This window comes from Canis aureus, chromosome 19, assembly GCF_053574225.1.
Source record: "Canis aureus isolate CA01 chromosome 19, VMU_Caureus_v.1.0, whole genome shotgun sequence".
Classification (NCBI taxonomy): Eukaryota; Metazoa; Chordata; class Mammalia; order Carnivora; family Canidae; genus Canis; species Canis aureus.
Genome location: NC_135629.1, coordinates 57,059,294 through 57,073,995, shown reverse-complemented (window position 1 = coordinate 57,073,995; position 14,702 = coordinate 57,059,294). Strand labels below are relative to the sequence as shown.

Here is a 14,702-nt window from a genome sequence, read left to right as displayed (position 1 = left end):
GGTCCTCGGCCGGGGTGTCTAGGTGTCACAGACGGCGCAGGCGGCTTACCCCGGGTGAGCCGGCCATGGAGAAGACTCACCTATAGTCTGTAAGAGGTGCTGGTGACCCCGAATTCAGGGTCCCCGGGGGCTGAGGACGTGGGTGTGGCCCAGCCAGGGTGCAGCCCCGCCGTGGGGAAGAGGCACTCAGCCCTGGTTACCATCTGGAAGGAGAATGGGCCAGAGTAGTGGTCTGTGTGTGCACGGGCTGGTCACGGTGGGGTCGAGGGAGGGCTGGAGCGAAGGAGCAGGTGAGGACGGGGTGAGGGGGCCGCACAGCAGCTCTCAGGTGAGACAGGTGCTCCGACCACCTCCACCCTACCCAGGGAAACGGAGGCCAGTGTGGGATCTCCCTGGCCCAGCATCTCCCACAGGGGTGGAGGCTGGGGGCAACGGGCAAGGTTGGTTTTTGTTGATCCGTGAATGTAGCTTTTGCAGTGAAGGGAATGGGATTTAGTAGTAGTAGGGGGTGAGGCACAGGCCATGGGGGGAGCACGGAGCGGCCGGTGTGGGGGCTGACGAGAGGATCATAGAAGAGGGATTTGGATGTGGTCGAGGGGAGGGAGCAGCAGGTTTTGTGTCTCTGGAGGAAAGCCAGCCCATGCCAGAGGGGAGGTGACTCCGGGCAGGACCTGGCAGGTCAGGGAGCCTCAGGGGGTCTTGGGAAGAGGGATGAGCCCCCTACAGTGAGCAGCTGCCCACATGTGGCACAGCACCCAGAGCCCCTTCCCTCTAGGTGAGGAGCCCTGTCCGGGCAGTGGGGACCAGGCCATGGGGAGGGTGTGGGCTTCCACCCCTCAGACAGCAGGGACAGCAGGGCCGGTGTGGGGCCAGCAGGAGGCGCTGCGCAGGCAGCCAGGAGCGGGTGGAAGGGGGGCAGGCAGGTCTTGCGGTTCTCGTTCTATTTTTCATTACTGTGGTAAATATGCATAACATACAGTTTACCATCTGAAAGTGTATAATTCCGTGGTTTTTACTACATTCATGAAGTTGTGCTGCCCCCATCTCTAGCTCCAGAACATTCCACCACCCCAGAAGCATCCCACCCCAGAAGCATCCCCATCCCCACCCCTAGCCCCCTTTCCATCCGTGGAGGAGCCCATCCTGGACGTGTCACATAAATGGACTCATACACCGTGTGGCCTCGTGTCTGGTTCCCTCCCCGAGCGTCGTGGGCTCAGGGTCCGTCCCTCGGGCAGTGCGTGTGGGTGGACACATGGTCTGTGTCGTCATGCAGTTGAGGACTGTGCATGGGGCTGCTGTGCGTGCCTGCCCGGGGATCTTGCTGAGTGTCTCAGAAGCAGATGAGGGACAGGGCCCAAGGAAGGGGGGATGGAAGCTGGGGTCCCAGCGGGAGCTCTGGAAGGGTGCGCCTGGGGCATAGCCCGGAGCCGAGGAGGTGGGAGTCCAGGGTCGCACACAGGGAGCCGGGGCCTCACGGCCAGCAGCTCGCTCCTGGACAGACCCCCCCCCCCCCCAACCAGGCACGCGCCTCCTCTCACCTGGCCCTCCCGGCCCAGCCCCCTCCACTGGGGGAGAGAGGAGCAGGCTGGATGGGGGCCAGTGCTGGCCAGTAGCGTTGCCAGGACACCGAGGGTGGCCTTTATCACTGTCAACAATGGCCCTACAGGCCTTGCAGGCTTGAGCCCCTGGGGACCCAGAGGCAGACATGCAGACCCTACGGCGGGAGGCAGCCCGGCCCTTCGTCCCCCGGGGGACCCTCGAAGCCGACTTCCCAGCACTGCTGTCCAGGTGAGTGCCCACACGGCCCCATGCGCCACCGCCGTGTGTCATGCCTGATGTTCTTGAGTGTCACTGACTCCAGTCAAGGCCCGTCGGTGCTGTGCCCTTGCCCTGTCCTAGCCTGGCCGCTCCCCGGGGGTACAGGCAGGGCCGGCAGAATGGACTGGCTCCCCAGGAGTCTCCTGCAGCGGCCTGCACACACCGCCAGGCTGGGGGCTGAAGCCAGAGAGGTGTTCTCTCCTGGTTCTGGAAGCCAGCAGTCCGAGACCAGCTGGTCCGCAGGCCAGTTCCTCCAGGGCCTAGTGCAGCAGCTCCACTGTGCCTCCCTGGCAGTCCTCGGTGCCCCCTGGGGATGCATCCCCCCCCAGTCTCTGCCCTGGTGACAGTCCTCAGTGTCCAAGCTCCCCCGTCCAAGGACACCAGGCCCTGCACGCGGGCGGGGCCGGCCCCAGGTGCCCACAGCTTAGCAATGGCGTCTGCTGGGACCCTGCTTCCCAGCGGGGTGGCTCTGAGACACCAGCAGGACGTGGACTTGGGGGGCCCTTCCCACCCAGGGGAGGGGGTAGTGACCCTGGGCCGCCCCACTGCGCGCCTGTGCAGACGGGAGCGCCCACTCAAGAGCAGGTGCAGAACTCGCCGGAAGCCCAGGCGCGGGGGCCGCGGCAAGGGGTAGGGTTAGCGAGGGCAGGCTGTCCCGTCACCTCTTTCCAGTGGCAGGAAGGCTCTGGGTTGTGGGCCAGGGTGGCATTCGCTTGAGGTTCTCCCCAGCTCCAACGTGCTCTTCAGCTGTTACATCGACATTTGACAGAGACCTGCTGGCTGTCACCGCGTTTTACGTGCACCTCCGTCGTGAAGTGTTGAGCTCACGGGGCAGGGTTCCCGAGGCGACCTCGAAGCTGCCCTTTGAGCAGCAAACCCTGTCTCCGTCAGGTCCCCAAACCCACCAGGCTTGTCCCGCCCGCAAGCAGACGGGTGGGTTTCTAGTCCGTGATGTGACCCCTCCCGAGGGGTGAGAACAGGATGCAGGGAGAAGCCTGGGGCCCGCAGCTCCCGGGGCCAAGGCCCGGCTCGTCCTCGCCCTGGGCCTGGGCGGCGGTGCTGCCAGACGAGATTCCCTGCAGCCTCAGCAGCTTTGAAGGGGTCTTTCGCTTTTTGGTTTTCTTTTCCACTTTTTGGGTTTTTGTCTGCTTTTGTTTTTAATGTTACCACATTGAAATTCGATTTTTAGATTTTATTTTATTTTTAAGTCATTTTTACACCCAACACAGGGCTTGACCTCACAACCCCCGAGATGAGGAGTCACACGCTCCCCACCCCACCCCCACCCCGACTGCACCAGCAGGGGGGGGTCCTTCAACCTTTACGGTCCAGCTCTGGCCTGTGTCCCGTTCCTTACACCGTTCCCTGTGCCCCGGGGCCTCTGTACATCCCCCTCGTCAGGGAAGCCATCCTAATGCTCAGCCTCAGACAGGCTCTGGCAGCAGAGGCCGCCTGGCACAGGGGCTCCCCCTGCCACCCCGTGTCCCCGGGATGGGGTGGGGAGGACAGGCCAAAAACACTTAAAATAGGAAAAGGTTTAGGGAGGGTCCTGGAGGGCTGGAGAGAGGGGGCTGCAGGGCTCAGCACCGCCCCCCCAGCCTGGTGTGCGTGCCTACAACGCAGGGGAGGGCCACAGGCTCAGCCTCTATCTCCTGCCCCCTGCCTTCACCCCCTAGTGAGGACTACCTGTCCCTGGAGGGGCCCCGCTGGGCACCGGCCATCAAGCAGGCAACACGCTGGAAGTACACACCCCTGGGACGTGACGCGGCCGGCCAGCTGTGGTACACCGGCCTAACCAACTCGGACTCCCGCGAGGCCTGGTACACGCTCCCGCGGGCCCCGGACAGCCCGTACCGGGAGGCCTATGCCCGCTGGCACGGATGTCACAGGCACCGGGAGCGAAGCATGCCCTCGGGTGAGTGCTCAGCCCTGCCTGCCCCCAGCCCCAGGCCAGCCCCGGGGTGGGGGCGGACGGGGGCAAGGGCCAGAGACGACCTCCCGCCCCCTCCCCCCACAGCCTATACCCAGTGCCTCCGGGAGACCGCTTGGCATGACCCCATCATCCCTGCCCAGTACAGGGCCCCCAGCACGCAGTGGGGGAGCATGCTCTGGAAAGACAGGCCCATCCGGGGCAAGGAATACGGTGAGGAGGGGGTGGGGGCAGCCGGAGGGAGCTGGGCCACCTGGGCTGGGGTTCACACGGCCCAGGGGACAGGAGGTGACCTGGGTCCTGGCCCCATAGTGCTCAACAGACACCGGTACGGGGTGGAGCCACCGGGGCCGGCCTCTGACTACGTGCCGTACCTGTCGGTGCCTCAGCGCCCGCGCTACACCACCCAGAACTACCGGCAGTGGGACCTGGAGCCTTACTGCCCCTCCACCAACCAGCGGCCCCCGCCCATCTACACACCCATCCACTGATAAAGTTCATGCTGCCTGATGCCACCCTCTACAGGGACCCCAGCGCCTCTAGCCCTCCCCAGCCCACTCCTGTGTATCTGCTCCCTGGGGACTGGGGTGTGGGGAGGACTGGGGTGTGGTGGGGTCCAGCGGCAGCCAGATAAAGGGAGCTACTAACCAAGACCCTGGTGACCAAGACTCTGGGACCCACCAGCTGCCCTCTCCCCACTCTGGGCTCCAGGCAGACAGCTGAGGCCACAGTCCTCACCCACGGGTGGCTCTTTATTCGTGGTCAGCAGCGGCCTGGGCACAGGGCAGGGGACCTGCTCCTCCCACCTCTGCCCGAGGCTCCAGTCCAGCTCCGTGACCACGCCGTTATCGAGGGACCTGGCAGCATGTGGGACACCCCATGGTGAGGGGTGAGCTGGGCACAGCCCCGGGTCCCAGAGGGCCAAGCTCAGTGGGATCCTGACCGCCTGCCCTGGTGCCCTTAGGCCCAGGCAAGGATGGAGGAGCAGGGATGGCAGGCGGGGTGGCACGGGGCTGCTCCTGGCCTCAGCTGGGCACCGTGCATGTGCACAGGACAGGGACCGTGGGGGGTCAGGGCTGGGCTCCAGGGTCCCCTGCAAGAGAAAGGGGTGGGGGTGGTCAGGGAGGGCGGGGCCTGCCCCTGGCCCAACCCTGCAGCCCGTGGCCAGTGGGGGCACGGCAGAGAGGACTCACAGCTCCGCAGGCGGATGGGCCAGATGAGGAGACTGCACAGACAGAGGGTGGCGGCCACGCCCACACCACCGGTGGCGGCCACCATCACCCAGCGGTAGAAGCCCATGCAGGCCCTGCAGCAAATCTCCAAGCTAGGGGGAGGGGGAGGGGGAGGGGAGGGCAGACGCAGGTGAGTCACCAGCTGTCCGGCCTCCAGCCTGGGCCTCCTGCCCAGTCCTCTCCCAGCGTCCGCCTCCTGCAGGTCCAGCCCCATCATCGCCCGCCTAGACCACAGTCCCCTCCTCTGGGTTCTCCCCACAGTGGCCACCAGAGGGCTCCCAGCCCCCTCAGCCCCCCTCACCCAGGCCTTGCACACCTGCCCTGTCCCCTTTAGCTGCGGAGGCCTCCCCGCCAATGCCAAGCCCAGTCCTGCCCCGGGACCTTTGCACTGGTGGCTCCTGCGCGTTTGCCTGGAACTCCCTGCCCGGTCTCAGGTCCAGTGGCACCTCCTCAAGGAAGCCCTCCCTGACCTCTTGCCCCAGGCAGGCCTCCATAAGTGATGTTTTCTACACCCCCGTGCCACCGGTTTAGGTAACAGTTATATGCTTATTAAAGCGGCTGGCGTTGCCCCAGGTCCGTGAGGACTGAGGGATGGGTTTTTGTTCCCAGATCCTAGGCTCCTACGAGGCTCCAACTCAGTAGTCTAGAACCATCTGGGTCTGGAACCCTAGGTAGGTTCTGAGGGTCTGAACACAGGCTCTGGCTTTGCCCAGCCCTGCCCACCCCCACTCCCCCAGTGCGGGCGTATGCTGTGTCCCCGGCACACGACAGACACAGCGCTTGCCGAGCAGGCCAGCCAGGTGCCACAGGTAAGGAGCGAGCAGGTCTTTCGTCGGGGCCGAAGCCGCAGACCTGGAGCGGGGCCTGGCGCCGGCACGCGCAGCACACTCTTACTACATGAACAGATAGCGGGTGGCACTCACGAGCAGGGATACAGGCTCTGGATGGCCATGACCGCCAGCCCGTTGGCCACTTTATCCGAGAAGCTCATGGCGCCGTACACGAAGGCTCCGCTGTGCTGGGGTACACGAGCAGGGAGGTCAGCCGCCCGCCCCGGCCCCGGCCCGGCCCCCCGCCCACACCATCAGCCTCACCGTGTGGGGGCCGATGAGGTCGGCCGTCATGGCCAGCGAGGTGACGAGGATGGTGGCGCAGCCCGAGCCGAGCAGCACCGCCGCCGCGTACACGGCCATGCCCAGCCTGTCCGCCAGCGCCACCCAGGCCGCGAACGCCAGGATCACCAGGAGGCCCGTAAAGTAGGTCAGCTGCGGGCGAGCGGCCGGCGTCAGAGCCCTCACCGCGGGCGCCGCCCGCCCTGTCTGCGAGCACCCCGGGCTCCGACCTCGGAGGGCCGTGAGGCCGGGGTGCCAAGCGCCACGGAGCCGGCCCTGGGGCCGGAGCTGGCTGCAGCCACACGCAGATCGATACGAATCTCAACGCGGCGCAACGTCGAGGTCCCGAACCGCGCTGGCCGGGCTCAGGTCCCCCCGCCCCACCGGCGGCGCCCGGCGTGGCACGGGGTGCTCGAGCTCCCTCGGGGTGCCGGCGCTCGGCTGTGGGGTCCTCCCGGCCCCCCCCCGCAGCCCTGCCCACTCACGTTCCTCCCGATGCACTTGTTGACGGGCTTCATGAGGAAGGACGAGCAGAAGCCACTGAGGTACATCACCAGCGGGATGGTGGCGATGAACTTCTGCGGGGGCAGAGCGAGCGTGGGCTCATCAGCGGGGGCCCCGCCGCCCTGTGCGCCCAGGGCCCCCGCCCCGCCCCGCCCCGCCCAGCTCACCTTGGGCAGGCTGAGCGAGTAGGTGAGGTACATGGCTATGTACGTCTGCGACAGGTTCACGATGAGCCTCGTGCTCATGTACAGCAGGCCCACCTGCGGGCGGGCGGGCGAGGGCTCGGGTCGGGCCGCCTCTGTCCCCGGCGGCCGGGGACGCGGGGCCTCCGGGAGCGCCGTGGCGGTGGAGGACGGCGGAGGGACGGTGGGCCCCCGCGCCCCCCCAGCACACCTGATAGAAGGCCGGCTCCCGCAGCCAGTGTCTCCAGAGCAGCAGGGGCCGGGCAGTAGTGGGCGCCAGCAGCGGGCGGTTCTCGTCCGGCTCCTCGGCCTGAGGCCGGCGCCCCTCCCTGGTGCCCAGGTGGAACAGCAGCGAGAAGACGGCTCCAACTCCTATCACCAACAGGGAGAGGTTCTGGAGGCCAGGCGGGAGAGGGGTCAGCGGCAGCGCTCTCAGCCCGGGCCCCAGGTTCGGGGCCACCGGGGCGTCCCTCCCGGGCCCGGCTCACCTGGAACACCTGCACGTCCTGGATCCCCAGCTGGTCACTGGCATCCCGGGCCATCTCCACGTTCGGAGAGCCCTGCAGGTGGAGCAGGAACCAGGCGGCAGCGTACACGGTGATGTTGGCCACCACGGTGAAGGCATACCTGCGGAGGCGGGCGAGGCTTCAGCACGTGGCCGGGAAGGCCTTGGCCCCACACCATCTGATGACGGACATCGGACGCACGACTCTGCTGTGCGTCCCGCTGCCCAGGCCGGGACTGATGTGGCCAAGACCGGAGATGCTCAGAAGGGGACTGGGATGGGTTCCCAGATCCTGGGCCTGGACGGGGCCGGGCCTCGGTGGTCTCGGAGCATGTGGGGCCCCTCCTGCCTATAGCCATAGAGCAGCATCCCTCCGAGGACTGGGGGTGTGGGGGCAGAGCCCCCGGAGCTCGCACCAGGACTCAGTTTCCCTTTCTGAAAGTGAGAACAAGAATACCCCAGGGATCGGAGTGAAGAGGCCACAAGGCTGGTAGGAAAGCGCCTGCAGGTAGGAGGCGCCCCGGAGCCCGGTCTCAGCACCACCCGTCCTGCCGGCTGGGGCCCTCGGGGCCTGGGCATTGGGCAACCCCGAATGCGGAACTCAACGGCGGGGTTGGGAGGAAGCCAGGCTGGCAGCGCTGGGGGCCAAACGGGCCGAGGTGGCAGAGCAAGGCCCTCGAAGATGCCCTCGAGGCGGCCAGCCCTTTCCTGGGCTCCAGCCACACCGGCCGCCGCCCCGGGTGCCGGCCCTCTCCCTGCAACTCCATCCTTGCCAGCCTCTCCTGCTGCGGCCCTCCCCCAGGGACATGCCCTGCCCACACCCTCGCGGGGGCATGTGACCCTCTAGGAAGATTAAAGATAATGCAGGTGAAAGGCCTGGATCTGTGCCTGCACACAGCAAGCGCTCCATAAATGCTCCTGTTACCACCGTATCCAGGAGAACCTCCATTAGTGCCCCAAGCAAGTCAACAGATGAGCAGCTGTATGCACGTGTGGCAGCCAGGATGCCAAGATGGCCCTGTCCCACCCCACCTAGTCCCTCCCCTTGGGGACGGGGCCTGTGAATATGGGACGTCGCTCCCACAATGAAGCAGCATTTGGTGACAAAGGTAAAGGGAATCTATGGATATAACGAAGGGAGGTTATCCTGGGTGAGCCAGACCTAATCAGGAGATCCTCAGAAGACCCTAAGCCTCAGCAGAGGCCCCAGCCCCAGCCAGTGCCCTGATGGAAGCCTCCGGACAGACCACCACCCCAGCTAAGTGGTGGGGCGCCTCGGTCGAGCGTCCACCGGTGATATCGGCTCAGCTCAAGTCACAAGGACGGGGTCGAGGCTGTGAGATTCCCTCCCTCTCCCCCTCCCCCCACCCTCTCTAATAAATCAACCTTAAAGAAAGAAAACACGGCTAAGCGGCCCGGCCAGGTGCGTACCTGAGGGCCGTGAGCTCCACCTTCTCGTGGTCATTGGTGGCGAGCTCCGGGATGAGGCTGAGGTGGGCGATCTGCGTGGCGGCCCAGCCGAACTGGAAGATGACAATGAAAGGTCCGTAGTAGAGGAGGGCGGCCCACTCGGGGGTGGCTGGCCCGCAGCCCAGGCACGGGCTGAAGATGAAGGGGAAGGACAGCAGGACACAGACGGTGCCTGTGGATGAGCAGAGAGCGGGCAGGTCACCCCGCAGGGCCCGGCCTCCACCTGCTACGTGCCCCCAGTGTCTGCCGGGGAAACCGAGGCACACAACGGTGTCCTGGTCCCTAGGTCGTGCGCTGCCACCAGACAAAGGACAGGGCCGGGACGTACGCCGAGTGATAAGGAAGGACAAAACGGGGCCTCCCCTGCCAGCCTCGGGTCCCCCAGCAGGAAGGAAACAGGAGGGTGACAGGTGGGGAAACGGAGCAGGGTGTCCGTGGCCACACGGAGCAGGGTGCCCACGGCCACGTACCAGGTAGAAAGGGCACGCAGGGTCCCCGGAGGCCACACACACCCTCTTCGCCCACAAGCCCCCCTCCACCCCCGGCCCCACGGGGCCTTTCCCCAGGTCCCGCCCAGCGTCCTGCCGTGTTCCCAGCAGTCAGGCGGCCAGGTGCAGCCGGGCAGGGTGACACCTAACCCTGCCCTCCCTGTGCCCCAGGGTCGCCATCAGCTCATAAGGAGGTCTCTTCCCCGGAAAACCCAGGACCTCGGAAGCCCAAGTCCACAGGCGCAGCCAACAGGCTCTGCGGGACCCGCCCACCCCGCCACCCCCCAGCCCCCACACCAGGCTCCGTCCTGCCCCAGGGCCTTTGCACAGCTGTGCCCTTCATTCCCCTCACATCCTAAGGAGGCTGAGTCTTCCCGTCTCAGGACTCAACTCCAATGCCACCTCCTCAAAGCTGGCCCCCACCAACGCGATCACCAGCTGTCCCCTCCCCGCCAATCCCTCTAGACGCTGCTCGCTTCTCTCGTGGCTTAGCGCACACAGGGGCGCTTTTGTCTCTGCTTGTTTCCTGCCCGCCTCCCCCACGGGGCCGGGCTCCGGGAGCGTGGGCACTAGGTCTCTCCGGGTCCCTGCTGGGGCCCAGGCCACCGGCGCGGAGCCTGGCGCGTATCTCCGGGATGAGTAAGTCAGGTACTTAGAGCACCCAGGGGTGGCCTCCCATCCTCCCCGCTGCGGGCCCACCCCTCCCCACCCAGCACCCTCTCCCCATCCCCTGCCCGCCCTGCCAGCTGGCCCTGGACCTCACGTCCCCGGGCCTGGGGCCGCCTCCGCGCCCGGGAGGAGGAAATGAAAGCAAAAGCACCCTTCCTTGCTATTTCCCTGGAAGTGGGGCCCGGGAGGGGGACCCTGAGCTCACGCGGTGGGGGGGGGGGGCGCACAGACTGCGTAGACTCTGGTCAGAAGAATGTGCTGTCCTGGCTGGAATCCGCCCCGGCACCGGCTGGGCCGGGTTAACCATTGCCGGGAGGAGGCTGGGGGGGGCAGGGGGAGGCAGGAGCTCTGCGGCCTCGAGACGGTGTCGCAGCCGTCGCAGCCGCCCCCGCCCCCCCCACTCCTATTCATCCTTCACAGCAACACCTCTCCCTTAGGAAACTGTCCACCCACATGCCCCAGCCGGGACCCCACGGGAGAAGCCACATGTGGCTCTGAGGGTCCCCTCTGGGCTAGAGCGGGGGCGCCCAGGGAGCTGGCGAAGGGGAAGAGAACCCGCCACCCAGAGGCTCAGGGGCCAAAAGAAAGAAGCGGGCACGGTTTCCGAGGTGACTTTCACTCAAGCCACCTTATCAGGCATCAGGAGGGGCTGCCCCAGCTTCCTCTCCCCACAGATCATCCCGGGGCTCCCACATGCTCCCCCTGAGGCGGAGAAGGGGCGCAAGTGGGGGCCCTGGAGCCCGCTGGGGGCCCCTATCCCCCGGGCCCGTTTTACATGAACACAAAGCCTTCGCTTCTTTATTTACAAAGGTGCCTAACCTCTGCCTCTGCTGGGGGCTCCGATGCCTCCCGGGACGTCGGGGGTCTGTCACTGAACCCCACGCCCCCCACAAAGGAGCCCACAATCAGGCCTGGAGCACACGCGACACCCGCTGCCAGGACTGCCCTCCCACAGCGTGTTCTGCGCCTTGCCCCCCCCCCCCCTCCCCGGGCAGAGACCCCCGCCTTCCACCATCCGCCCGCCCAAGACGAAACCTCGCTGGAGGGGCGCCCGGGGGCTCAGCGGTGGAGCGTCTGCCTTGGGCCCAGGGCGAGACCCCGGGGTCCCAGGATCGAGTCCCGCATGGGGCTCCCCACAGGGAGCCTGCTTCTCCCTTGGCCTGGGTCCCGCCTCTCTCTGTGTCTATCATGAATAAATAAATACAATCTTTAAAAAAAAAAACAAACGTCACTGGAGACTCTGGGCTCAGCTCCGCCCACAATCCCAACATCAGCCCAAAGGGGGGCACCTTTTTCGGTGGAGGCGATCACCCGCCTGAGTCCTCCGCCTCCCCTGCTTCCCTCCCGGTGCTACGGCCGCAAGCACCCAGCGCAGCCTGGTGTCCTTCGTGCCGCAACCCCCGAGATCCGAGGTGCGCCGCGCCCGCAGAAGTAGCCCTCACGAGGCCCCGGGGCGATCGCCGCCGTGGTGACCGCTCCAAGGCCAGGGAGCCACCAGCCAGCCCCTCCGGACTCTGGAAGCTGCCGCCCAGGATTCACAGGACCGGGCAGGCGTCCTGTCCCTGCCCCCTGATGCCCAGAGGCCCCAAACGCCAGGACGCCGGGAAAGAACAGCAGAGAACGCGGCTGGGGCTAATCTCAAGGCCCAGCAACCCGGCGGCAGAGGGGGGACGCGGGGGCCAGGCCTTATCAAGGGTGCGCCCCAGGCAGGACAGCCGGCTGCCGGGGACCTGCCGCCTCCCTCGCCACCAGAGGTGGTCTGACCGCTCCCCCGGACCACCGTGCGCCCCGTGGCCGGACCGACCCCCACGTCTCTGGTCTCCCCTGGCCCCCAAGCCTTGGCTCCCCAGGGCAGCACCCCTAAACCTCCCTGTGATGGGGCAGAAGACATGGGCAGCAGTGCTCTAGAAAAACGGACAGACTGATGGACGGGGCTCTAGGCAGCCTGCCCCTCATGCAGACGGAGTTGCCCTGAGCAGTCACTGACAGACAGATGGAAGAGTCAAGCTGGGCCAGGCAGACTGACGGAGGGGGCTCTAGGCAGTCAGGCCGCATCCAGAGAGGGCTCGGGGTGCCCACCGGGGTCAGACAGAAAGACAAAGGGAAGTGCCACTGGAGGGTCACATGAGCGGTCAGGTGGCAGACAGACGGAGGAGGTCACGGATGGGGCAAGAGGGCTACTGAGCAGCTGGAGGGAGGAGGCTCAGGCCCTGGGGCAGGCGGAGGGGGTAGGCAGAGAGGGACGCTCAGGCCCTGGGACAGACGGAGGGAGGAGGCTCAGGCCCTGGGGCAGACAGAGGGGGGAGGCTCAGGCCCTGGGGCAGACAGAGGGGGGAGGCTCAGGGCCTGGGGCAAACAGAGGCGGAGGCTCAGGCCCTGAGGCAGACGGAGGGGGGACGCTCAGACCCTGGGGTAGGCGGAGGGGGTAGGCTTAGACCCTGGGGTAGGCTGGCAGGCAGAGGGGGCAGGTGGGGGGGGGGGGTGAGGCTCAGGCCCTGGGGTAGGCTCAGGCCCTGGGGCAGGCTGGCAAGCAGAGGGGGCAGGCGGCGGGGGGGTGGGGGGGATGAGGCTCAGGACCTGGGATGGGCGGAGGGGGGAGGCTCAGACCCTGGGGCAGGCAGAGGGGGGAGGCTCAGGCCCCGGGGCAGGCGGAGGGTGGAGGCTCAGGCCCTGGGGTAGGCAGGCAGGCGGGGGAGGCTCGGGCCTCCGGGAGGCAGTCGGAGGGGGCAGGCGCAGGCCCCGGGGCGGGAGGCTCGGCCGCGACTTACCAACCAGGTGCCAGGCCTTTCGGGGCCCGCAGCGCACGCAGCGGCCGGCGGCGCGGTCGGCCTCGTAGCCCACGAGGGGCGTGCACAGCCCGTCGGCCACCTGGCCGAGCAGCAGCAGCAGGCCGGCGCCGCGCGAGCTGTAGGCGCGCACCGAGTGCAGGTAGAGCAGCAGGTAGGTGAACCACATGGACGCGCACAGGTCATTGAGGAAGTGGCCCACCGCGTAGCTCAGCCGCGCGGACAGCGACAGGGGCCGCGGGGGCGCCGCCGCTCCGGCCGCCGGGGGCCCGGGGCCCATGGCCGCGCTCCGCACCCGGGCCGGGCGGTCTGGCGAGCGGCAGACGCGACCCCGGGGCGCACCGTCCCCGCCCGGCTCTCCCCGCGCCGCCGCCGCCCAAGCCCGCCCCTCCGAGCGCGCCTGCGGCCGCCGGGCCCCGAACCCCGCATTAAGGCCCGGGCGGGGCGGGGCGGGGGATGCTGGCGGCCGCCCCCGCCAATCGGGGCCGCGCGCCGGAGCCCGGCAGCCAATCACCGGAGAGGGGGCGTGGCCTCGGGGCCAGCGCGGCCTCCACGCCCTGCGCCGGCGGGGCGGGGCGGTCCTAGCGCCCGACGGCTCACCGTGGGCTCGCGGGCCCCCAGGGGCGGGGGACGGCGCGGGGGTGCCCACACCCACACTCCGGCCTCCGGGCCGCGCCGCCCCAGCCCGCCCGCTGCTTCACGAGGCCTAATGAGTGGGGCCGGGGGCGGGGGTACGGGGTGGGCCGGGGGCGTGGAGGGTGGGCGGGGGGCTGCCTGCGGATTCTGCGTGGAGCTGCCCCTCCTCGGTCCAGTGACTTCCCGGAGAGGCCCAGTCGGACGCGGAGAGGGCGCATTAGTTCTAATTAATTAGTTTATTAAGGATAATAATGGGGGTAATCATCATAATAACACCAGCTGGCGTTTAATGAGCGCTGACTGTGAGCCAGAGGCCCCACGTGGGTCTTCTCCCCAGGCCCGGAGGGAAGCGGGCGCCGGAGCGCGGGGAGGGCGCGCGGGGCTGAGTCAGGTGCACGCGGCGCCCCCCAGGCCTGCGCTCCGAGCTCCTCCCCACTCCTCCAACCGTCCTCCCGTCCTCCCGGCAAGTTCCTCCCAGCGGTGCACGCAGTCGTCACCCCACCCCTCGGGCCTCCTCCAGCAGCGGTTTGACACCTGCACCCGGAGCCAGACGCTTGGGGCCAAACCCAGCCCCGCTGCCACCCGCTGTTCCAGCTCCGACACGCCCTGCAACTCTGCGGGGTCTCGTCTCCCCAGATCTGGGCTGGGTGTCATGCACACAGGTCCTACAGGGGCGCCTGGCTGGCTCGGCCCATACAGGGTACCTACCACCCTTGATCTCAGCCCCACGTTGGCCTAGAGATTACTTTTTTAAAAAATAGAATAAAATCTGTTTTTTTTTTTTTTTAAGTGACATAATTGTTAGCTCTTAATAGTCTTAGGCAGAAAGGTTTCTTCTCCCCCACCCCCCCTCTCCCCGGTCACCTCTACAGTACTCTGGGCCGCCCCTCCCCATCATAACCCTGACATCTCTCTTCTGGCCACCCCAGCTGTAGCTGTGTCCCCCACTGAACTATGACCCCCGTGAAGGCAGGGGCCAGAGCCCTGTCGGTCACTGTGCTGTCTCCAGCGACGCCTGGCACATAGTAGGAGCTCAAGAAATGTCTGTCGAATGACCGTATGCTGGACACAGAGGCAGAGATTCCGAAGTTCAGAAACAGACAGGAACCCGCTGACCAACCCGGGGCCCAGGCAGCCCACGAAGGGGGGGTGTCCCAGTCCAGACCCCCACACTGACGCAGACCACCCACCACAGTACCCACTGTTTTATGAAAAGGAGCCCCCAAAATGGGTGTGGATGGGGTAATAGGGACTCAAGATAACCTAGTGGGGGGAGGCAGCGGGGAGATAAGGGGTCACCAATTTGGAGGAGATAAACCGATAAGGAGAGACAAGAATCTCAATTCTTTCCTCCCCGGGGGCCATGC

At 66.9% G+C, this 14,702-nt stretch overlaps 2 protein-coding genes across 3 annotated transcripts; one reads left to right on the top strand and one right to left on the bottom strand.

Moving 5' to 3' along the window:
- Positions 1–1,634: 1,634 nt before the first annotated feature.
- TEKTIP1 (tektin bundle interacting protein 1) lies at positions 1,635–4,261 on the top strand. 2 transcript variants are annotated; one of them, XM_077860511.1, is made up of 4 exons: positions 1,635–1,791; positions 3,498–3,736; positions 3,839–3,964; positions 4,064–4,261. In XM_077860511.1, exons 1-4 carry the CDS (start codon positions 1,709–1,711, stop codon positions 4,240–4,242), a joined length of 627 nt encoding a protein of 208 aa, XP_077716637.1. In that variant the 5' UTR covers positions 1,635–1,708; the 3' UTR covers positions 4,243–4,261. The 2 variants fall into 2 exon arrangements, with proteins under 2 accessions (XP_077716637.1, XP_077716636.1); XM_077860510.1 differs by having other exon boundaries at positions 3,839–4,261.
- Positions 2,999–13,043, bottom strand: MFSD12 (major facilitator superfamily domain containing 12). Its single transcript, XM_077860509.1, has 10 exons — positions 12,682–13,043; positions 8,718–8,928; positions 7,270–7,408; positions 6,993–7,175; positions 6,767–6,859; positions 6,581–6,673; positions 6,078–6,248; positions 5,907–6,001; positions 4,945–5,075; positions 2,999–4,844 (listed from the first exon to the last, which is right to left on the bottom strand). The coding sequence occupies exons 1-10, from the start codon at positions 12,977–12,979 to the stop codon at positions 4,822–4,824; spliced, it is 1,437 nt and encodes a 478-aa protein (XP_077716635.1). The 5' UTR covers positions 12,980–13,043; the 3' UTR covers positions 2,999–4,821.
- Positions 13,044–14,702: the final 1,659 nt, after the last annotated feature.